Genomic DNA, 25,164 nt, shown 5'->3' with positions numbered 1-25,164 from the left:
AATAATCATAGTCTGTCTGGCTTTTGTCTCAAAAATACAAAATAAGCAAAATAATGTAATTTTCTTACTTCACTTGTCACCTATCACATAATCGTCCTTTACCAAAATTAACAAAAATGACAGGGCTTTAAGTACCCCTCATTTTTTTCCTGGCACCCGTTGTGAATTGCAATCCTTTAAATCTATTTCTTTTCACATTCTGCATTGCCAATTACACCTTTACTCTACTAACCAAACTTGCATTAAAAGGCCTTCACTGCACTAATTAACGATTGGCTTATCCTGCAAAAACAGACTTTTCAAGCTGTTGGATGTCATCAGTGATGTGCAGCCTGAGTCCTATGGCACAGTAACCCATGGGACCCCTTCCTGGTCACACGCTTCTCACTTAGGGAGTCTGACTGAGGAACTGCTTAAGTTCCCAAGAACAAGGGATGTGGCCTAGCAATTCGGGATGGGCCCTTTAAGGGCAGGGTTAAAGTTGGCTTGAATATGCTTGGTGCCTTTTTCCTGCATTAGAATAAAAAAAAGAATAATGGGCTTGAATGCCACAGACATTAAGTAAAGCATTTCACCTATTACATTTTTGTTTTTCATCTTGAACTTCAAAGGAGTCTGAGAGAGGATAGGTGTCACTAGCCACATTGGGTTAAAAAAGTGTATGTTTGTGTGCGAGGGGGCTGTGGCAATTTCCAACTTATTAAGCTTAATGTTATCTATCAATAGGATTATTTTCCCCGTTTAGCAATCTTTGCTTAGCTCCCTGGCACTTCAAACCCTAACTAGACCCCTAGAGAAGAATTAGTGTGTGCTGCTCGGACAGCTCCACTGCCTGCTTGGGGACCTAGGGCATTTCTTCTGCTTCATGACATTAATGTTGGTGTCCAAAACCATATTAAAGAACTGGGGAAGACAATTTCATTAACTGGCATGCAGGACCTTTTTGAACCCTTTTCTGCTTTTCTGGGTGGAACCTGTGCCAAGCAGTTGCATGTGGGATCTGTGGGCTGGGAAGCTACAAATTTTCTGGGGCGAAAGGACGGAGCTGACCAAAAAAAAAAAAAAACACCTTAAAAAAGCGGACTGCTTGCTAAAAATAAAGTCATGAAGATCTGCAGTTTTGGATTTGAAGATCCTATGGGGTCAACAGCTGCCTTGCTTTACTTTTTGGATATTTTATCTTAACCCCATAATTTTAAGAAATAGAATAATATTTTTAATGTGAATTGGTTTGGGCCTTAATGCTTTTGATTTTGTTCTTTTGCTAGGCTGTGCTGTGACACAAAAGACTTCACTGTTTTTCTGTGTGAACCACCTTGTTGCTCTGGCCTCGCTACCTAAACTCACTCAGAGAACAGCTGCATTACACATCTGTGGACCGGACTGCATGAGCTTCTCACACAGCAAACAGTACAGAAGAGATCTTCAGTAACATCTCACAGCATTTCTAAGTTTTCAGTCATCAAAATCTGAGAATCGCCAGAAATGGGCAGTGGGGAGGTTTGAAAGAATAGATATCCAATTCATTGAAAGGTTCAATAGAGAAAAGTCCATTAAGGCAGGTTGGAGCCTCAAGGTTTGTGCTAACATTCTCAAAAGTGTCTTAGATGACATTTTTCATGTACATCTCTAACTGCGCAACTGTCACATGTCACTGTAGAAACAATTACACTACAAGAGCTTAATGCTCAATAGTCTAGCATATGAACCAACACAAATCTCCATGGACATAATAATTCTAAATGTAGGCAACACCAATAGCACATAGCAGAGAACTGTACACAAATTATAAATATCAGCAATCAACAATTTCTTGTTAAGAATATTTTTTGTGATCTTAGAAGAAAAAAGAATGAACAGGTAAAGAATACAAAGAGTCACAATCACTGTCAATAGTTTGTGTGATTAATCAAAATCTTTACAAAGGGAAATCATCCCCAATAAAAGAAAATTCACAATAGTCCATAAATTTCTGATAGACTAAAAACAAACCAAAAAATAAAAACAATAACGAAAATTATGAATATAAAACGAAGAGGATAAAACCACCAGCAGAGAATGACAATATAAAGCATCAGCTTTTGATTATGATCTAGTAAAAGAAAGAGCACATACAAACAGTGCAGATCAGATGTGCAAAACAAATGCATTAGAGAGACCTGGGCGTAACCTCTATTCTAGCCACTGCTCTACAATCAACTAACTGTTCCTGAAAGACCACCCTATGAATGAAAGCAAATTATAAAAGGGAAACCTGTCAAGTTACCCATCAGTTTTTAGAAAGTGGGAAATCTATCTACTCTTAATGCTTTTATTCAGCAGCTTTTGTAATTGATGGGTAAGCTTACCAAATTTGTCCAGGTCAGATGTTTTTTCCAGAGTAAAGACCAAGTTCCTGGCCTCGTTGCAAGTTCTTGCACCACAGCGTAGAAAAAGCAGTTTTAGCAAAGTGCGGTGTGCATTCCTTAGTGCCAGGCAGCAGCACAACAAAGCCTGCAGTTAACGATCATGGAAAAGAAATGTGCCATTTTGTGTTCACCTCTTTAATCTTGAGGGCCGTCAACCTTACAGACAGGGTTTGTGACAAGCAGGCTTTCTCAATCACACACTTTAGATATGGCTGCACAGACACTGGCATTTATCATAAGACAATGCCATCGGCACTACCACAGGTGTACTGTTCAATTTTGGCGGGTCGGTTGCCATCGAGAGGGATCTTATCTGCTTTTTTCAAAACTGTTTTAAGAACAGTATGTCAAAGCACCAAATTAAGTGCTGTCTGATCAATTTGAAGGGACTCAAGCGTTTTGGTTAAGAAATGCGACCAAGGATTCATTTTTAAATTAAAAATAGGACTGATAGCTCATTTTAGTTTATTGGGGGTGTTTTGACAACCCTGTAATAATATTTTTAAAATAGCACCTATATTGGCCCACTTCTGGCCTTTCAGGCCAAGTCTTAATCTTATCAGATAGCCTCCTAAATATTGGTTTAACTTTAACACACACTTGTAGACTTTGACTTGGAATTTTTCCACAATTTTAAAAAGCTGCCTTCCTGGCCATAATTTTGTGCCGGCAGGAGAGTAGCCCTAAGCACTCGTTGGATGGGAACTGAGGAGGTGCTTTCTATCAGATTTTTAAGCTGGCATTCTCTTGTGATTATCAGTTCGGCCTGGGCATTGAGATGGCACAGATTAATTTTGGCATTTCCATCCGCTGTTAGCCACACTCCCAAATAGCTATACGATTTGGCCCCAGTAATCTTTAGAGGTCGCGTGTTCCAATATTGAGTCAGGTTTTTTTGTTTTTTAGAAACTTCCCAAAAATGACTACTTTAGTCTCTATACATTGACTTTTATTTTATTTGTAACTATGAAGAGCAGATAATGCTTTTTGGAGTCTTATTCTAGAATGGTGTAACAAGACAATATCATCAGCATACTGAAGCAGCCAATTTTGAGGTTCCCTATTTTTGGAGGAATCAAATTGGCACTTTTTAAGGCTAAAGACATATCTGCTGTGTACAAGATAAATAGAAGTGGAACAACGATGTTGCCTTGCTTCAGGCCTTTGTAAGTGGAAATCTAACTACTTATTGTAGAAGGTGAAGCTTAATCCTTAGCCAAGTTGCTGTATAGAGTGAGACTATAGCCCTCAGCAAATTGCTTGGAATGCCTCAAACTTGTGGTTTCTTCCATAGATGATTTCTATCCACAAAGTCAAATCCAGTGCATTAGTACACAAAACAAGCATATTGGGGTGGTGGGCATCTTCTTAATAGATAAGAGAGGGCCACTATATTATCTGTGGTAGTGAAATTTGCCCTGACACCCGTTTGGCAAAATGTGATAATCCTGTTCGTTTTCAACAAGTTTTCCAGCTCTTTTAACAGAACTGAATAAAAATCTTAGCTTCAATGTTGAGGAGGGCGATGAGGCGGTAGTTAGCCAGATCCTGTCTGTCCCCTTCTTTATGTATTGGTTGTACACTAGAGCCCCTCCAGCTATTGGGGACCACTTGTGTCACCAGGCATCTGCTATACAATGTCAAGAGTGTTGCTGACCACAGCTCAATGTCGTCCTTGTAAACTTCTGCTGGGATGCCATTATGGCCGGGAGCACCTATCGCCTAATATTACAAAGAGTCAATCCAGACTCTGCATCAAATCAGCTGTCTTACAACAGTACAACCAACACTACACAGACACGCAATTGACCTTGGCAGTGGTGTTAATCCTTATATCCTCGATAGAGATGGCAATGAGGCACCAGGCAACTGCAAACTAGCAGACAAGTAAAAGTGATTCAGGAATCTAACGTTGTAGTAGGTCACCACCCCCAGCACTGTTCCCACAAGGAGGGAGCCAATTACTTGTTATGTGCCCCTAACAGTGCCCGGCGAGTATTACAGCTTGGAGACATAAAAGAAGACTGTGAGAATTCCAATTAATTTGCTAATCAAAAACACTTTGCGTTTTAGAAAGAGATGACAATTGTGACAATAAGGCATACAGCAGCATCTTTTAGACAAAAGTTGCTAGGATTTAAGGTTGATATTTCTACTATGTATTCTAGAGGTCACATCGACTTCCTATCATAAGAGATCTTCATGTTAAAAATTCTGTAAAATTTTAGATAGGTTTCTATATTCATAGGATCACAAAATATACTGAAAGTCTTTAAAGAGTACAAATGGCCGGTAAAGCAAGCAAGGTCACAGTTTATTGAAAACCTTGAAGTTCTGCTAAGAACAGGCAGCTAAGTGCGCTGAAAGAAATGTCAATACTTGGTATATAGGGGCACATCAAACAGGCTAAAGGCTCATGATGAGTAAGGGCCACTACTATATTGCAGCATCTTGCTCTACTGAGAAAGGAACTCATGCAGGTCTGTATCTAGCATTATAAAATGGTGTACAATAAGCTTCTTTACCATTCTGTGTGTCTGGCTCAGGAGAAATAATTTATGGGTATAACATCCACCTGTTGGTGAAATTTCCAACAAGGAGTTTACAACCGCCTGCTTCTAAAAGAAAGGCAGTTGTACTGCACTGAAGCTCTTTCATTGCTAACCAAGCAAATCCTGTAGGTTTGCGCTTGTCATCAGAGAATGACTATGGACCAAGATGCTCCTGAAACATTCTTACCAAACTGTGTTTAGATAACCGTCACTTAATCGTGTCATTTCTAACTCAATTAAGTATGCCAAAAGAGAAGCTCAGATATGCAAAACAACTTTGAACATAAATCAATCCAGACAATATGGGAGCAGCTCTATGGTAGTGCTGGTGTAATGAAACAAACTGAAGCAAATGCATCACTCTGTACTTACATGTATGAAGACATTCTGTGATAGTTGTGGCATCAATGAAGTAGCCCTCGCAGATTGAGCACAAGATGTATGGCTTCAAATCTGCTAAGTTAATCATGTCCTGGAAACATAAGCAACACATAAAATGATACATATTTTATCCTCTGTGTTCCTCTGAACAATGCACAATATACTCTAGGCTCCCTTTTAAAGCAACAAATGATTACTTTTTGAGATAATGGTCAAAATGCACTTATGTTGCCTTGTTGCAACCTACCTCCAAAATATTATATATTAATAATGAAAACAAAAATCAGCAAGAATAATTAATAGAAATGGTACTTAGAATTTCAAATTTTAGGGCTACTGGTAGATGTATCTCTTCTTTACTGTATAATGATTAACTACATCAAAATCCACTAAGCTTTTATATGACAGTATGAAGAGAAAGGGGCTCATTGACAGCATGAGTGAGATACTTCAGACACAAGAAAAGTGAGAGGAGCTAGCAAGGAGATAATGCAAGACGCTTTAGATACATTACCTGTGGAGAGATTGGTAGCAAAACAGCAATATTAGTAATAAACACAAATACAGCTCTCTTTACAAACATAATATTCTGAGTGTTTATCTTTTTAAACTACTGAAGATGAGGATGTGATTATAGAATACCTCGTGGATATCATATTGAAGCTGAATGCTTTGTTTTTATAAACCACTGCAATACGGTTTTCATTTAATTTAGTTGCACTGGATGCAACCATGTCCATAATAAACTGCGCAGAATTCAAGAATGCATAAGAACTACTCTTTACCTCGCACTGACATTCTGGAAGGGGCAGTACACATGGGGACATGTATTGAATATATGTGTCCACTACTGAATTGAAATACGAAGTTAACGTCTGTTAATCTACTGGAATAGATATAATAATACATTTATTATACATAATTATTAAAAACCGTAGCATACATTAACCCATTTTAAATCCAATACAGCAAAATTTAAAAAAAAACAAAGTTACAAAACATAAATAGTAAAATTCTAAATATTACAGTTACAGCAATTGTCTGCGGCTTGGATTAAAAGGGAGTTCAGTAAGGTGTCTAAAAGCTTAAAGTGACATGACCTCACAATTTTTCCGTTTTTTTTGCAGCAAGCTTTAAAAATGTTGCTAAATGGCAGTTTAAAATGATACTGGGACAGATGGATTAATGGACATAGATGCTGTTTTACTGTAACCTTTGCTAAAGATTAGGTTGTTGGGGCTTTAAAATGGTGGCCTTGATGATGCCTTTGGTCTCAGAGTCAACTCAGCTGACATTTCCTGAACACTGCGTGAGGAGTCAAACAGACGTTTTCCTCACCAGTCATCTCCCTTCAATTCTTTATGATGCGCTGAGTGGCTATGAGTGGGAATATAAAAGGCTCTCATTCCTGCTCTTGAATGTGTTTAATACAACATTAATAACTATGTAAACAAAATATTACAGATTATGACAGTGACTATTTGGTTATGGTGAAGGCGAACATTACTTAGGAAATGCAATTTTGTTTCTGCTAACCTCTTACGTGCTGTTTGATCAATCTGCTTCAAATTTGGCAGGTGCTGGCAGCACACATTTTTTCTAACAAAATTTGCAGAGTTGCCACAGGAGGCCAAAGTTATGTGGGCCAGTCCAAACGCAGTATTTCATATTTAAAGCCCCACAGATATTTTTACGCAACAAAAACTAGCCCAAAACTTGGCATGGACATAGAACTTCACTCACACTAGGCATTTATACAAAGAGGAGCTTTGCCCAGCTCTCTTCACCAACAGGTCTATTTAAACACCATTCACTATTTGTTCCTGCCCAATACAGCACAGAGCTATTGGTCAGCATGGTTTATCAAATAACTATCTTGCACTGTGAGTGATGATATTTTACCTGATCCTAAGTACATAACCACCTGAAAAAGGATGCACTTAGTTGGCAGGGCTAGTGCACCGTCATGTATTTTTGTATATATTAGCCTTCTTTTCCATATTGCCTATGGCTTACAAACACAAATATTGCTTTATTGCTAAAGCCAGGTGTACTCGTTCTGCCAATATTAATTTCCCTCTTGTGCAACTAAGTTCAGTACTTTTTGAGATATGTGTGGTCCAAACAAATTGTGTGATATTCCTTAAAGGTGTTAAATGAAGTAGATGTGTGTCATTGCCAGTAAAAGTTATTTACTCAGATCGGAAAATCACATATTATAAAACCATTATAATAGCAAGCACATATCCCTGTCTTTCACTTTGAGTTCTGAATAAAACATTATACAAATGTGCAGCAGTGACAATGTTATAACAAAAATACTGTTTTTCTGAATATGATGCATCTATGAGCTAAAGAACTCAACGTAAGATGTTTCAGTGTACTTTTGGGATGTGAAATAGTTCCACCTTCATTGCAATACAGGTGTTCCATTGTAGGCCGAATGGTATACCAAATATCCAATTGCACGAGGTGAGACAATAATACTCCACTTCAAAGAGCCAGAGGTCACTCTTTGTGTATTGTAAACTAGTTAAACATTGAACTATTTGTAACAATACAGCATACAGACAGCTGTACTGTCAAGCAACATCCAAACAAGAAGTTCCAGTAAAAACACTTCAATTAAAAGGTCTTTATGTCACTGTAAGAAATGGTCATCGTTTGTGTAATGTCCCTGTTATTTTTGCCATATCTGTTTTGCTGGCTTTAGGACCCTGTGCACTCTTCCCCTACTAACTAGCAGTAAAGTGCCTGTACTCGAACCTTAAACATGGTTGAATTGACCTATTCCTAAGAGGCATACTTAACTTGCCTAGAGGTTCCTAGTATATGGTGTGCAAAGGGTACCCAAGGCCTGGAAGTTACGTTCCACAAGTAGACTGCAGCACCTAACATGCCATCTATTACAGGGGCAAAGATTATATGTATTTGCGCCTACTGTGTGAAGACTGCCTGCTGCAGTGCAACATGCTAAAATAACCCTTTTTGACAGTAAAAAACATCCTTTTAAATGATAGTAATTAACCCCTTTGTTAGCCTTGTAGCCCACAAGCTAGTGGGCATGGTATTTAAAAGTGAGGCATGTAGAAAATGAATATTACTGTGTCCCTACAGTGATAAGTCCCTAAACCCTGTTTCACTACCTGGCATAGATTTTCCTATGTAGGAAGCTAGAGGAAAGATAAAAATACTAATACCGTGTCTCTGGAGTGGGACAGCTAGCAAATAATTAAGCTGCTATTTTTTTAATACTTGATAATAACTATTATGAAAAGTAACTTTTGGAAAATCATCCTTTACATGTCGTAACAATCAGGCTAATTATCATAGTCCACTGCGGGCTCTCAGCCTGTGCTTAGCTTAAATAGGAGTGAAATGCCGCCCAAGATCACACAATAGGCTGACCTGAATGGTCGGAGATGACTACTCCGAACTCAAAAGAATATGCAAGGGGGGCTGTGGGCCTCCTTTTTATAGCACAGAGTTCATCCACATGCAACACTTGGGGTGCACATGAAAGGAAGAGAACGGGATGCCAGGACAATTATGATGGATTCCCAGTCTGGTTGATGAAGGACCCTGCTTTTGTTTTACCAGATGCCTGGCTCTTGGTTTATTGGAGTTAAAGTGTTGCTTAAAATTGGATTTTGTTGTTAAATGTGGGAAGGCACCAGGATTACCATAATACACTCACACACTCACCCCAAACCCTCAGAGCCCAAGTTTAGTGTGGCTGAATACTTTTGCCATCTTGCAAATTGACTGATACATCACATTTGGGCCTGTTTGGAGTAAGGCAAACAGGAAGTATTGCCAAGGTAGGTAGGTTAGAGCCTGGGAACTTTTACCTCATTAGCTAGGAAGGGGCCAGGAGTCATCCCCACACTTTAGCCAGTGTCAGGTATAAATGAGGAATCCCAAGGCACCCTCTTCAGAACACTTTATGGACATGCAGAAGATCAGAATAGAACCTGACCTGCTGTGTGTGACCCGACAGGCGTCCTGAAGGACTAGACTAGCTCCCTCTTGCACCCAAGACAAAGAATTTAACTCAAAGAGCCAGTTGTGGCTACAGGGAGACAACAAGCTGCCTTTTCCTGGAAGTACCAAGCTGACGAGTGGCAAATGGACCTGGACTGGACCCTGCTGTTGGCCTCTGCCTGACACTTTATGAATCTTTAAGTGCCACCCTTGAGGTCCTTGGGCCCCTCAAAATGTATTCCTTTGGTGGACTGGCACTTAAACGACTAAGTCAGAAGGTGAAATTTTTGACCAGAATACACCTGTATGATGTATCTGACCTGTGCTCCATCAATATCAACCACAAATTGCACTAAGGTCCCGGTCTACCACAACTACAGACTATCAGTGACATCTAGTCCAGTGGTTCCGAACCTGTGGTCTGGGGACATTTGGTGGTCTGCAAAGCCTCCTCGGGGGCTTTGGGGGATCTGTGACTGCTTAGAAAATTAAATAATATTAACAGATATGCAAGTGTATATAAATAAAGTGGCCAAATGTACAATTGAACATTTTAAAACGCACTGTAAATGTAAAGGAATTTAAAATTGGAGCCTGAAATAAAAGTAGTATCCTCCTATTGATTTGTGGGAGCAGTGCGAGTGCATCAAACAGACTATAGTATGGATGATGTGTGGCTTCAACTGAATTTGGAAAAGCTCCAACTTTCGTATTAAAATGTTTCTTTTTATTTATTTTTGTTTGCAAATTAACTAAAAGGTTTTTTCATTTGTGTATGTGTTTGATGAATGCCCGTTTCTGTATATTTTTGAGTATTGTTTTGCGGTTCAAATCATCAACAATGTCCAGTAATGGCCAAGTGGGGGGCTGGATTCCAATAAAGATTTACTGTGGGTCCGTGGGTTCCAGTAATGATAAAGTGGGGGAGCCACAGAAGTCAAAAGGTTAAGAACCACTGACCTACGGCTTTTAGGCACTATTCATACTTAAATTTATATATATATTTTTAAATCATATCTCTGGTTCTCCTTACTGAATTTTTATCAGTTTATTTAATAAATTGCACTTCGTTTTTTAATTTGGCTTTTTATTGTTTTGTATTTTGACTCTGTTACCGTTTTGGTATTGCATAAATTCTTACCACGTAGCCCAGCTTTGTGCCCTACCTACTAGGGTGTTCCCCTCAGGTTAATTTAGTGACTTGGAGGGTTTGCCCTGACAAGGTATACAATTATTCTTAAAAAAGGGTAGTTGCATACCCCAAATAATAATCCAATTACTTTTCTGATATTTGTAAATTATGGTGAGGTGCACACGTCAGCTTCCTCACCCCGTGCATTGCTCAGGACCTCATTCATGATTTTAGGGATCACAAATGACATCTTGAGATGTATGACGCGAATACCTAAATTTTGTTGAGCTCACAGGCTTTTAACTTGCTACTGTATTTATTAGTACTTCAGCTTTTATGCTCAAGTGACAGTCAAACAGCTGTGAATTTACTAATACATGAGCATAATTTCCAGGGTACTAACTCCCATACTGTGTTATTATACACAGTGTCGGCTACAATATAAACCAACTATTTCAAGGTTCATGGCATAAAAATTGTACTTATTATGCTGTACAAAAATGACAGGGTCAGGTGCCAATGTTTGTTATTACACATAAAACTTTAAATATGAAAAGCTGACCTTTTATGAAAAGCTGAGAGAAGAACGGATGTTAATAAATGCATGACCAGAGCATTTCTTGACAATTAAATACGACAATGAATGGAGCATTATTTGCAGAAAACACTTAGTAAAAACTCCGTTAACCGGTACTTTGAGTACTGCCAGTTCTACCAAGTGTCATGAATCTTCTGGCATTTCAGAACAAGGTGGCTTTTCCCCAACGGGTTAAATCGTGAAGACTTTATATTTCCAGGACAGACTCCTTTGGTGGCGCTTGTGTCAGTTATGAAATGTGCTGGGAGCAATCAGACGGTAGTGTATTTTTATAGCCTGAAAAGATTCCTAAACCCTCCATTCTTCTAATATTAAGTTAGGTGTACTTGTGTCATCCAAATATATAACTATTTACATGGGCTGCAAATAAAAACTAAATAAAAGCGATTTTTTGGAATACGTTTCCAAAAGTTCTCTGTTGCAATATACAAGAATGTTGTAACTATTTCTTTGAGAGAGAGAGAGAGAGAGAGAGAGAGCTTTACTGGAAAGATTAATGGTAAGTATACATTTATTAAGCACAAATCTTAATTAAGAGCTAGAGAATACGCCTTTTCTGAGAAACAATGCAGTGTATTTTTATGAAATATTAGCTGTCAAAATACTTTACCACTTTGGTTATTAAAGTAAGAACATGAACATTATCATCATAAGAACAGTGACATGTTAATTCAATTATATCACTGACTTCATTAAAATGTTAATAGCTGAACGGAAAAATATGTTGGATTATCTCTGATAGTGTATGTGTGTTACATAAACCCGACAACTGTTGCTTCACAAAACTTTCCAGAAAAATACATTTTTTCCTTTTCTCACATTTTCCCTGTATGAACTTAATAGCATCAATAAAGTCGGCGAAGAAGATGTCATTTTCCCACTAAGAGTGAATTTAAACTTGGTGGGATTAAGCATTGGATGTTTCAACTCTGCACACTGCAACAGACGTTTAGCTTCATGGAAAGATCTCCTACCTTCCTGTAGCACTGCGGAGAAGTCCGGGAACAATAACAGTTTTTGCCCTCGGCATAATATTTCACCTTTCTCCCTTGCGAGCCTTACAGCTGTATCACGTTCTCGGTTTTAGGAGCTTTGCTGTTATATACCTTGCAGTGACCCCAGGTGGAGACTTCTGGGTGAAGGCTAGTTTCACAAAGTCCTGCATGCGACCCAGTACATCAGTTTCCAGGAGTCCAATAATCCCTGTGTTGTTTCTCAAAGTCCTGGGTCATTCTTTGTTTTTATATTTAAGAGTACTTTTTCCACACACAACAAGATTTGCTCGAGGTGTTAGTGACACCTTACAGATTTGAGATTCTTTCTTAATAAGTATTGATTTTGATGGCATCTCTGTCTAGCCTAGTTCTCATTTGATCCTGTCTTATGTCAATTTGTCTATTTTGAAACCTGTTGTTGGAGGCTGCTTTTCATATTTAGTACTAGGCTTTCCACATCACTATTTCCTGATTCTTGGTAATTTCCAGAGTTCGTTGGTATACTGGCAAGGAGTATGCCAACATCAACTGTGTTTTTTTTTTATCCTCAAAAGTCAATTGTCTTGGTTTCTTTTCAGACTTTCCTATAATGGTTATCGGTGTCAGGAGATGTGGGGCGGGGAGAGGTACAATGGCGCTAATCAACATCGACCCAATATGTGTGCGTATTTATCCACAACAATGGTTCAGTTTCAGTTATGGTCTCTGGTAGGCTCAGAGGGCCAAACATGTAATGGTCACCTCGCCCGTTAGTACCAGATGAAACTGCGTCTTTACATCCAAACCCCCCTCATCTGAAAGTAGGTCTGTGCCGTAATGTATATGCCTTGATGCATATTTAGTCAACTGGTTGTAATGCATTTTAAAATGTAAGGCTTGCAAAATAAATAACAGAGAAGCCTGATCAATATATGGACTAATATGAAGTAAGATGGTGTTTCAGTCGGTACCTTGATTTTTCAACGTAATGGGCTGGGACTGTGTCTATGTGGAGCCACAGCATTCCTTCACCTGCTAACGGAGATTTTATTTGTGGTGCCAGCTAGTCATCTCTGTAAATCAGTCAAATAACCCGAAGGTGCCACATTATGTCTCTCAGTAACCAATTAGACCTATGTATTATCGTCAATGCCACCTTGTTCTTGCAAACTGTACAGATTTCCTTTGTCTAAGCACACTTCCAAGTTTCACCGGCTATCTCCGACGTCCAGATGTATCTTGCGCTACAGCTACAATTTGAATCTCAAGCTGTCATGCCACCCTGAGGCACCACCACAACAGGCCCGGTTTCATTATGGTGGCTGGGCGATTCCCAGAGAAAGATCCACTCACCTCATGCTCTCACACAGATTTACACTGCTGCCTCATATTTCATCACAGGCCTCCAAGTCAAGTAGATGGGTCCTGCTGGGTCATGCAGGCAAAGTCAGGTTCCGCTCCTTCACCGCCAGGATCCACAAATCTGTACATCACACAGGGAGAAAGCTCCAGCCCAAGCTTTATTCGTCTTTGTAGATGAGATCGTTCCATTCCCAAAGGAATAGTGTGCCAGACTTTTTAGCACATCTGTTTTAGAGTGAGCTCCACTAAAAACTTCTTTATATCGATACATGTGGACGGACTGTGGGTGCAGGAATGGGACAGCTTGGTTAGGATGTCATCTAGGTTGCCGGTTCAGCCACCCTCCCATCCAAAAAAAGAAGGTTAACAAACAGACAGAAACCTGCATTAACGAGAACTCTTGTTGTCCTGCATCTTCTATAAACAGGGCATCTTATTTTTCTATTTTTATTTTCGCACTGATGACTCACATTTTTAAATGTAAAAGTAAAGCCTTGCCATCCAAATATAAGGGAAACATGCACTTGCAAAACCAAGAGATCAGGTTTTCCCTGCCTAGAATATTTCTCGAGCAATGGTTATTTAAATCAAAAGACACTACGAGAAAACCATGAATGTAGCCTCTATTAAGCACAGAATGAAGTAGCAAAAACATATACAACAACAGAACAAAGAGAACACGTCGCTTATGGCATAAAATATGTTATTTGCGGCACTTAGAAACAGCACGTAATGAAGTGTTACATCAAACAATAGTTTGTATTCTTTTGCTATATGGATTACGTTTTTATTACATAATTGAAGCACAAAAAATAGCCAATCCGCCCGTTTATTCGATCCGCAATCAAGCTTTATACAATGTTAAAGGATAAATGCTGCACACAATTTCACTTGCCTTCCTTACCGAAACGACTTGCACAATAAGTTCTTTCCAAATTAACCACAATAAAGGATGAAGAAAAAAAGAAGTCCATCACTGCAAACTCAACAGAAATAAAAGTGTAATTACTAAATGCTTGCACAGTGGACTGACCCAAGACTGACACTCTAAAAAGCCAATAGTTACAGGGCTGATCCATTACCACACTGCATGTCAGCCCAACATTTTATTAGCACTGCAACTAACCAATATCTAAAGAAAGCTGACCCAAAGCGTCTTTCTATAGAAATTATTATTATTATTATGAGATATTTCTTTTGAAATTACATTAGTCTGCCAATGCATCTAAAGCAGTCTCTAGGCCAGACCAACAAAAACAGGCGTAAGTGAGCTTTTCACACCTCCTAAAAAGCAAGTTGAGCCTTTAATAAAGGAGGGTCGTAGCAAATCTCAGACATGGCACGATTAAAAAGGGACACTGAGTGAGTCCCTTTTGGGGTCTTTATTCTAGCCCTTAACTTTACAGGCAAAAGCATGGATTGGTTTCCCAGCGATTATTTTAAAACCCTTAAGGCAATTAAGGTCAGCAACGCAGTCCCTGATTACATACCTTTATTTCATCATGCGTTCGCTAGGAGTATTTGCTTTTTATATATTTTTTAGTTCCCACACCACTGCCCCCTCCCCCCCCCCCCCCCACCCGCCCACACACATCAAGGAGTCCGAGTGATTGTTCAGGTTGTGTGTGGGTGTGAATGACGTGGCATTTTTTAGACTTCTGAAACAGAGGCTCGTGACAATACGAGATGCTCATAGTGCATGACAGCGAGTCGAACATATGTTTACACTGCACGCTCATTCATTTGTAGGCCTTTCGGCAGCGTGCAGAGGTGTTGTGAAAGTGTGTGAAGGAGGTACACTGCTGTCGAAATGCTGACAGCATAAAGGAAAAGAAAATGCGATGCTTACAGGTGGAGAATGAGTAAGGGATGAACAGAGAGGAAGGGCATGGTGAAGAGGAGGTGATGTAAGGAAGTACATGGAGAAAGAGAGTAAAACTGATGAGGTGAAAAGAGATGGGGTATAAGAAATGCAGATTGAGAATTTCATAAAGAGGTGAGGAAAAAAGGGGTCTAAGTGACTAAAAGAGTCAGAGACTGCAGAGGAACTTGCTATGAAGTGGAAAAGAGAGCGATGCAGGAAACTGTAAAGGTCACTACCCCTGCCACAGGTTGTAGTGATATTTAATTTGCAGTCTCATATTTTCAGAGCTGAAACATTTTCAATTCAAATTATTCACAAGAAAATCGTTGTTATTCGTTTATCTGATACCACTAAATGATTTTTGCAAAGCCAAAAAGTGTGGCTTGTTTTACTAGTTTGTTGTTGTGCAATGTATCTGGATGCATTGACAAAATAAAACTCACAGACAGCCAAATACTTGTCAGGTGGCACCCAAAGAGTGAATAAATAAAGAAAAGCAGGAATAAAGCAGGGAGAGAAGATCAGCAGTTAAATAAAGAAGGGTAATTAAGTCTAGATGTGAAAAAGGGTGAAAGAAACAAAACAATGAGAAGACAGGAGTCTGGTAACAAATGGGAAATGGAGCTAAGGTAAGAGTGCAAATAGAGGATGTAGGCTTAAGGGGGGTGACGGGAAGGAGGACAGAATAATGCCTGCTCTGTTAGGACTGAAGGGAAGACAAAATGCTGTGAAGGAGGAGCATGATAGGAGGGTAGCCAAAATGAGGGAAAGAATGGACAGCCTGATGGGGGTGGTTAAAGTGAAGGAGGGAAATTTTAGCAACTGCTCAGCTCAAACAAAATGAAAGAAAGAAGGTCTGCCGGTGAAGAAGAGAGAGGCGAAGTGGAGTTAAATATGATAGTGGAACTGAGGTCATAATATCTGACTCAGAAAGAGAGAGATATTGTATTCTGTTCTCTACCCCACTTGGAAGGAACTTTAACCAGGACTGCTAATCATTGTAAAATTGGTTGTCTGGTGCCAGGACTTAGCCCTTTAATTGTTTGAATGAACCATGCTCAAAAGTATAGTCAGAGCAGTGAATGGCTGATACATGGGGGATGGAGCGGAGGGAGTAGTGTGCAGTATTCTCGCTTACCTCATGTTGGTTGTGTTTGTAAACCTCTATTTAAATGCCAATAAACTTTATGTGTTCTTACTGGTGAGCTTTATAAAACCCATAATGATTGAACAGCACATGTAAAACCCTTCAAACATCCTATGTTAGATTGTAAACATCATTAGTAAAAGTATGCTACTAAAAAAAATTAAATGACGTGTTTAAAATGTGTAATTCTGAAAATATGTGTTTTAGAAAAACGTGCCCTTTAGAAAACAGCAGCACTCTGGTGTCAGCCATAAATCTAGTTTGACATATATAATAAATAACTGTCTAAAGAAATGTATCTTTGTTGGTTTATTATTAAATGCACAAAAAGTATTAATCGTTTGAAAATTATGTAATGTATTGCTGCAATGTTTTAGAATTCATTTAAAAAAAAGGCTTCATGTTAGAAAAACAGCTGCAAATGTTTAAACTTTTAATGTTGTGAAATGTTTTTCTAAGCATCTTCTGACACGTTCTTTGCTCAAAGTTGGAAAGTTATGTTCTTATGTTGCAACATTTGTCTGGTTTCCTGATGATAAAATGTACTCGTGAAACAAAGGCTTGCTGAATTTCTGGCTTTATGCGTAATCTGCAACATTTGTATTTTACTGCAGAAACTGGGACTGCATGGAGAAAGGATGAACTAATGGTGAATTGCAAAGAATTAGAAGGTGACAGTGGAGAACGTGGAGTGAATTCAATTGGCTTTTGACCCAAACCACACCATAGACTGACCAAAAGAGTTTTAGCTAGTTGCTTTCTAGGAGTTTAATATAACAGAATTAGGTGATGTTGCTCTTCAGAGTTTTGCTGCTCCTGTCAGGGGAAATGTCATCTGTTCCTGTGTGCCTTGCAGCTATCGGCTGTTTTGCAGATGTGCTTTTATTATTGCAAGTGTAATAATGTGCGAGGTGTTAGTTTTCTGCCACTGACAGTTCAGATGCATTAAGGTCAAGCATTACTGAACTGTTTTGTATATTGTCACTGACCAATGAAGATGACCAGAAGATGCTCCACTGATGAAGTCATTGCTGCCTGCTGATTCATTTAGGAGAGGTATAACCAAATTGCACTTTTGTCTTTCTAGTTGATTTTTTATCTTTTATCTTTTAGAAACCCAACCATCTTTTTTGGTTAGTGCCATAGTTGGATGTTTTCCAAATTAATATTTGTCTTCTTTTCTTTTTGCATGAAGCACAAACATGCTTATCTGATTAGAGTAATAGTAAGGGATGCCACATTATAAATTTGACTGTTGTATATAAATTGATTGTAAACAGTTAATCTGCAATACCTAAATGTATTCTGTATCAATCATTTATTTGCTGTTGTTGTTATTGCGCATGGTAGTTCTTGAATGCATAATGATAAATATTTTGACTAGACTGAGATTATTTCAAAGGTTTGGTCAGCCTGTATTATTCATGTACTTTTATCATTTGCTCCTGCGTTTGGTTCAAGTAATCTTAGCTTTTTTAGTCTAAAGGGCAAGAAATGTTTGAACTTTACTAAACTGGTGTGGCGATTCATAGCCACATGGGTCACGGTGAGTATAAGTTACTGACTCCAATATGACAGGTGATGTTTATTGATTTGATTTTATTGTTGTGAACCATCTCATCCCTATCTGAGTCCAAACGTCCGTGTCGACCTCTAAGGGTAATTGATGCTTACTCTATATATGTCACCTTATAAATAAATTAGCAAAAGAAATGTAAGGCTAGAGAAGCCCACACCTGCCGAGACTATTGAAAGCACAGCCATCCCATGAGAGTCCAAAATTCCAGCCAAACTTCCAACCAGAAAGCCAATGCATAAGAGAAAGCATTCTGAGCAAGTCAACAATCCCACAGATTTCAGAAGCCATTCACTTGTGGTGCACCAGCAAGAGAAGACATACATGGAAAGGAAACTTACTGTAAGAAATCATTTACGCTTTGACATAGAATTTACCACTTAAGTATCCAACTTTGCCTTTGAGGGAGAATCCTTCAATTTCCACTCCTATTGTAAAGGTGTCAATAAATCATAGTCATAATGTTGTAATAAAATGAGGGTGCTGTTCTGCTTTTCAAACGTTTATTCACACAGAGCCGTAGTGTTCTCTGGAGGCCTATTCAGCAACAACTGCGTCCAAAGTAATCTTAAATTAGGCCAGATTACAAACAGTCTCTTGCAGAAAGTGTCTATTAACCTAAAGTTAGAACAACTAGGAAGGTCAGCACTACATTTCTGGACACTATGTATTAATATACACATTTTGAAAGCATTCCTTTGGATGAGACCCCTTTGCCCTGCAGGTGCCTAAATTGAACAACTTTACTAAAATGTCTTATCATGTAATAGCCCAAAACCCTCCATAAATTCACCTTTAAGCCTTATCAGTTTAAACCAGTACAACTGACCAGATGTTTTAAAATGAGTCTCCTGTTAAAAAACATCCATACACTTTTGGGGCTATAAACCTCTGCCTCACGTTGATAGTCCGCAACACTGCACAGGTGCCATCCTCGTTTTGGTATTGAAATGTTAACAGGAATGCTAGGCTTACCTCATCTTCGGGTGCATCAAGCTGACGGACTTCCCCCTGCACCTCGACTTCTGCCTCCTCCTCGCTGGACTCTAAGCCCTCGAACTGGAAAACGGTATCCATGACCTCGGGGGACCCCAAATCCTCCTCTTCCTCTTCTTCCCCAAGAGAGCCCGAGAGCACGGAATCCGCTTCTAACGACTCCATTTCAATTCATACGTGCGTGTCACCCACCAAAATAATGCAAAACAAGGCTTCAGACTCGCCAAAAAACTGCACCCGAGCTGTAGTTATCGCACTCGCTCTATAAAGAATGCATTAAAACAAGTAGAAAGGTAACTATCACGTGGGAAAGGACAAGCCGTAGTAAAAGGTTCCACTTAGTAAAACATACTGCACGTTCTTCGTTGTCCCTTTTTGCTTTCTGATGGAAACAGTCCTTTTTCGGTTTCTTGTACCCCTCCTAGGCCAACGGGCGCAGTGTTTTCGGACTATGACTCAAGCCTAAATTCCTTTTCCCATTGGATGCCCAAGCCTATACCCACACCTAAGATGGTGACCTTAAAAAAAAAAAAAAAAAAAAAAAGCTACACATCTGTGGTGCGCAGTTTAGTGTTTTGAAACGCGCGGCATGCCGGTAGAGTGGACCATGGCGGCACTGCCGGATGAGCAGCAGGAGGTTGTGGCGGCTGCAGCCGCTGCTGCTGCAGCCGGGGCTGCGGGGCCGCCACCACCACCTCCCCCCTCCCCCGGGCCAGTGAGTGCTGTGTTTGAGCCAGAGGTGAAGTCAGAGGTCATAGGTGGCGAAGATACCGGGCCCGAAGGAGGCGCAGAGGTAACTGGAGCGGGCGACAAGCTGTCTCCCGACAACGCACCCCCTGCGCCGGAACCCCCGGACCCTGAAACCCTGCGCACTGTTCTAGAGTTTCTCAAGAAAAGCAACCTGCGAGAGGCCGAGAGGACTCTTCTTCGCGAGCTGAACCTTCCGGAGGGCTCACCCAGCTCTAGTTTGGGTGGAGAGGCGGGTGGGGCACCTGAGCCAACACCCCCACCCCCTGTCAAAGGTGAGCATGTTATCACTGCTGCACAGAGCATGAGTCTCCTTTCCTCTAGAGTTCTCTTTCACGTCCAATATCAGTCAGCCTTCCCAAATGCATTATAAACTTTGTTTCGTTGTCATAGCACCCTAAAGTGGTTGGTTAGAATTTTCACAACTCTTAGAGCCGTTGTCCTACCAAACCGGTGCAGATGATCTGCTAGGTACCTTGTTGAATGCATAACCGCTGGAAGTAGTTGTGCGGGAGCTGCTGAAGCACTCCGAGTTCAGAAGGTGAATGAGCAATAATGAACCCTTTACATTTTGTTCTATCTTGTACAGAGGTTAAATGTCATACTGCCTTCTGACAAATTGCTGACGATTCTTTCAGCATGGAGGTTGATGTATATTTTTATTTCTCTGACTACTAAGTGAGCTTATTTTGAATTGTGAGCTATATGGCAACCTCACTGGGAAACAAAGAATTTGAGAGGAAGCGCTGTAGGATGTAATGTTAACAACTAAACTTAAATACTGTAAATTAATTGTACAAATTATTAAACTTATATCAGTAGCTAGGAAAGTGCAAATGAAGCACTATTTTGTAATCCTGAAATGTGATGGAAACAAAAACATTACTCATTAGGATCAAAAGATAGTATCCATGCTACTATCTCAAACCTACCTAGGGCTAACTTTAAATTCTTTAACACACTTGTGTTTCAGAATGCTTTAATCACACCTTTGTTTTCTAGTATACAAACAATGTTTTATGTAAATCGCATTAACACTTATGGGTCCTGGTTGCACCATAGAAGTATGTAAAATAAATTAAAGTAGCTTAAGTACAAAATCAACCCACGGGCAATTTAACATCTAAACATTGGCTAAAAGGTGTTCAAAGAAGAAAGAAAGCTGAATCAGAAGGAAAGGCCCACCACCCTGCCAGTGCAGTGTTTATCGGGTGATTGGTGAGACGGGAGTTTATCCTTCTCGGTGTGAGAGTGCTTTTTATGTTGAATGATTTAGTGAAAAACATATTCAGCATGTAGTTGCTTGGAAAATATACACACTTTTATAAATATCAAAAATTACCTCTTTTATAGCTTGGAGTAAGCATTCCACGTCACTCATCTTCAGAACGTATACACTTAAGATAGTTGTGTAGGTTCTTTATCCAAATGTTCCACATAGTGGACATGATTCTATGTTTGGGAGAAGTCATGCTAATCATAGTGTGATCACTGCCCTGTAAGATCGTGGCTGAACTAAAACTAAGATTTAGTTGTCAGGCTATTCATGTTTCTTAAAGGGTGGGGGTAGTATCGGAGGATGATTCCAAAGTTTTTTCGAGAAATAATTGTGTTAAATATACTCTGAAGGTCTTTAGTGTCTGTTCACAGGGACAATCTTGTTCCAGGTTATGTGTGCTGAACTCGAGACTGCTTGTTTTTTAACTTCATAATTTGTAGTGTAATGTTCACTTTGCTTCTTGATTCCCTTTGTCTATCCAGAATGTTAACTTTTTGTGCAAAGGATTCCTAAGTATTATGGTATATCAATTTAGTAGTTATGCAGGCTGTTACCAAAATCCGGCACCTGTCTATAAAGAGCAAGTTTAAGTACTCTAGGATCGGAGATATGTGATTGTATTTTTTGGTGTTAGGGAATAGTCAAGTTGCTGGGTTTAATGCTACATAGAAAGAGTTAAACTAATCATACAAAGAGCAACGAATACATGCATTATCCTAGTCAGTCCCTATTAAGAGAGAGAGGAGAGGCGCTGAACATCTGACTTTGTGACATATGTTTAACATTTAATGCTTGAAGCCAGTTTCTGTCTCCCTTCAGTAGAAGGGATCGACAGTAGGATGGATGTAATGCCCAGCTGTCTGCAGTGGCCAAGCAATAAGATGCTGCTTAGGAATAGATTTCCAGGGAAGGACTTGAGCCTAGAGTGTGCCATTCACTTTTGGACAATGACAGTGTGTCCTGGAGGATAGCAGCAGCCTAGGCTTCTGTCCATGGTCCTGACAAAGGGTCGCTGCACCACATCTAAAAACCGGGATGCAGAGAGGATGTTAGGGAGAGCCATAAAATACTGCAAAATCTCCCCTCTTCCAAGCTAAAAAATAAAATTAAATGATGGTATTGTACTGCAGTGAAAACTACACCCCTCTCAGTTTGCTTTCATGCACAAGTAGATGCTGCAGCTCCATCAAGAGAAAGATAGGCAGGAATTGTGCCTCAGTTGGCTTGACATTTTCACTTGTGGGTCTTTAAGAGACGAAAAAAAGGTTTTGTAAAAGAGATGTAAATCCCCCTGAGTCCTTATTGTTGGAAAAGGAGGTCATCGAATCAACTCAGAAATATATACTTCCATTGTTTCCCTTTTTTAGGTTGAGCATAGCTGCGCACAAGCACTGCGCTTCTCGACATGTTGTAATCTATTCTGTGGGCTTTAAGCACGCCCATAACTTTTATTTGTTCCTGGGCCTACCTTTCAAAATTCCATAGATTTTTCTAGGTAAATGCTTTACGTTTGTCCCGCCTTGAGGCCGCTTTGTTACGCCTTGCATACTGACCCTGTTACATGGATTATCGCATGGTCTCCCATATGCATTTGTGTGTGCGTACTACTTTTTAGGTCGAGCTTAGCTCCGCGCAAGCACTGCTTTTCCGGCTTGTTGTAGTCTATTTGTGGTTTTTAGCCACACCCTTCACTTTCACTCGTTCATGGGCTTGCCTTTAAAAAATCCCTTGATATCGTTGGTAAATGCTCTGCGTTTGTCCGGCTTTAATGCGGTTTTGTACCGCCTTGTAGACTGCCCCTGTTCCATGGATGATTACACGATCGGCCATAAAGTTTACTTTTTGCGTACTCCTTTTTTAGTTAAATTAAATAAAATAATACATTGTTGATATAATTAAGATTTTGAGATGTTATATATTGTTAGAGATTTAAATCATGGTATCCATTTAGCCCAAGACCGAACATTTAGGTGTTCAATCTTCATGTCTTAATGTGTGTGTGTATATATATATATATATATTGTTGAAGACATACATAATCATTTGTATTGATATATACTGTATTGTTGTTTTTGAGGAATATCCTTTTAGTAGTATTTAATAGTAGCTCATAACTTTGGTTTACTTTATAGTTCATATTTCCCTGGTTGAGCTACTGTAACCAGGTCAGGGAACCCCATTGGTCTTTTACTTGAGTGTCAGTGAGGCCAGTCGTGACTGAGTCGCACTGGTGCAATAGGGAAGCTGCTCTCTGCTCGAACGGCACGATAGCAGGAGGCCGCAGTATTCATCTGGCAACCGCTGGGATCGGCTCACTTTCGGCACCATGTTTGCAGGGCTCCCAGTGCAACAGCAGAGTACAGGCGCAGCCATGTGGGAAATAGTGCACATTCAGGCCGCCCAGTGCGGCAAACAGATTGGAACAAAGGTAAGGAGTGGTCTGTCAAGAAGGTACTCTGTGCTAAAAGGCGCCAGAAAATAGAGAGATACTTTTTTTTTCTCTAGTGTATGTTGGGCTTGGTGCCCTCCCCTGACTCTTTTTTTGGCGAAAGGCTCCTTTCCAGGGTTGTGGTCATCTCATGTCTTACTACCTGAACTTTCCCGCTAACTGTTTACCACCAGGATACAGCTCTGTGCCCAAGCCCTCAGACTCTTCCCTGATGGCAGCCAATTGGAAGCCTTCTCTAAGCATGTAGTCCCTGGGACCCATGACTGCACCATGTTCGCTGCAGCTTCGAGGCTCTAACTTCTAGTTTGTTTTCATTGGTTTCCCGTAGGGGACTCCGGTGCCTTACGAAGACCAGAAAGCCATAGACATATAGAACAGTATTTGTTTTTCTATGTGAACATACTATTGTGATCTTTTACTGGGAAGGCACATGAATGGTTGTATGTGTAGAGTTGTATGATTTACATATGATTTACAGAATATTTTTTTAGCTGATTAAAAGATGCAGGATGCTGTGGATTCTCATTCATTTATTAAGTATGAAAGCAACATTTTGTGAATTATTTGTTCGAAGAATAGCTCTAGGGGCGATACACGGAATGTCCATCTGTAAGGAAATGCCTCCTTGGCATGGTTAGCCCCTGACTTTTTGCCTTTGCTGATGCCAAGTTATGATTTAATAGTGTACTGGTACCCTGCTAACCAGGCCCCAGCACCAGTGTTCTTTCCCTAAACTGTACCTTTGTCTCCACAATTTTCACAACCCTGGCACCCAGGTAAGTCCCTTGTAACTGGTACCCCTGGTACCAAGGGCCCTGATGCCAGGGAAGGTCTCTAAGGGCTGCAGCATGTCTTATGCCACCCTAGAGACCCCTCACTCAGCACATACACACTGCTTCAGAGATTGTGTGTGCTGGTGGGGAGAAAATGACTAAGTCGACATGGCACTCCCCTCAGGGTGCCATGCCAACCTCACACTGCCTATGGCATAGGTAAGTCACCCCTCTAGCAGGCCTTACAGCCCTAAGGCAGGGTGCACTATACCACAGGTGAGGGGATATGTGCATGAGCACTATGCCCCTACAGTGTCTAAGCAAAACCTTAGACATTATAAGTGCAGGGTAGCCATAAGAGTATATGGTCTGGGAGTTTGTCAAACACGAACTCCACAGTTCCATAATGGCTACACTGAAAACTGGGAAGTTTGGGTATCAAACTTCTCAGCACAATAAATGCACACTGATGCCAGTGTGCAATTTATTGTAAAATACACCCAGAGGGCATCTTAGAGATGCCCCCTGAAATCATACCCGACTTCCAGTGTAGGCTGACTAGTTTTTACCAGCCTGCCACACACCAGACATGTTGCTGGCCACATGGGTAGAGTGCCTTTGTCACTCTGTGGCCAGGGACAAAGCCTGTACTGGGTGGAGGTGCTTCTCACCTCCCCCTGCAGGAACTGTAACACCTGGTGGTGAGCCTCAAAGGCTCAACCCCTTTGTTACAGTGCCACAGGGCATCCCAGCTAGTGGAGATGCCCACCCCTCCGGCCACTGCCCCCACTTTTGGCAGCAAGGCTGGAGGAGATAATTAGGAAAACAAGGAGGAGTCACCCCCCAGTCAGGACAGCCCCTAAGGTGTCCTGAGCTGAGGTGACCCTTACTTTTAGAAATCCTTCATCTTGTGGATGGAGGATTCCCCCAATAGGATTAGGG

At 40.3% G+C, this 25,164-nt stretch overlaps 2 protein-coding genes across 3 annotated transcripts in view; one reads left to right on the top strand and one right to left on the bottom strand.

Moving 5' to 3' along the window:
- The window catches only part of PCGF6 (polycomb group ring finger 6), a 168,364-nt gene extending 149,006 nt beyond the window's left edge, over positions 1 to 19,358 (bottom strand). Inside the window, exons 1-2 of one of the 2 annotated variants that reach the window (XM_069239480.1) lie at positions 18,954 to 19,358; positions 5,333 to 5,432 (exon numbers count right to left, since the gene is read on the bottom strand). In XM_069239480.1, coding sequence (XP_069095581.1) covers positions 5,333 to 5,432; positions 18,954 to 19,139 — 286 coding nt within the window. In that variant the 5' untranslated portion in view covers positions 19,140 to 19,358. The remainder of the gene's footprint in view (positions 1 to 5,332; positions 5,433 to 18,953) is intronic. The other variant, XM_069239481.1, reaches the window with a different exon arrangement.
- A 182-nt stretch (positions 19,359 to 19,540) lies between these two features.
- Positions 19,541 to 25,164, top strand: part of TAF5 (TATA-box binding protein associated factor 5) — a 173,172-nt gene continuing 167,548 nt past the window's right edge. The window contains exons 1-2 of the mRNA XM_069242226.1: positions 19,541 to 19,996; positions 23,337 to 23,428. Of these exons, the coding sequence (XP_069098327.1) occupies positions 19,564 to 19,996; positions 23,337 to 23,428 (525 nt within the window). The 5' untranslated portion in view covers positions 19,541 to 19,563. The remainder of the gene's footprint in view (positions 19,997 to 23,336; positions 23,429 to 25,164) is intronic.

This window comes from Pleurodeles waltl, chromosome 6, assembly GCF_031143425.1.
Source record: "Pleurodeles waltl isolate 20211129_DDA chromosome 6, aPleWal1.hap1.20221129, whole genome shotgun sequence".
In the NCBI taxonomy this organism is placed as follows: Eukaryota; Metazoa; Chordata; class Amphibia; order Caudata; family Salamandridae; genus Pleurodeles; species Pleurodeles waltl.
Note: the sequence above shows the minus strand (reverse complement) of the source record. Positions and strands in the feature narration are given on the sequence as shown.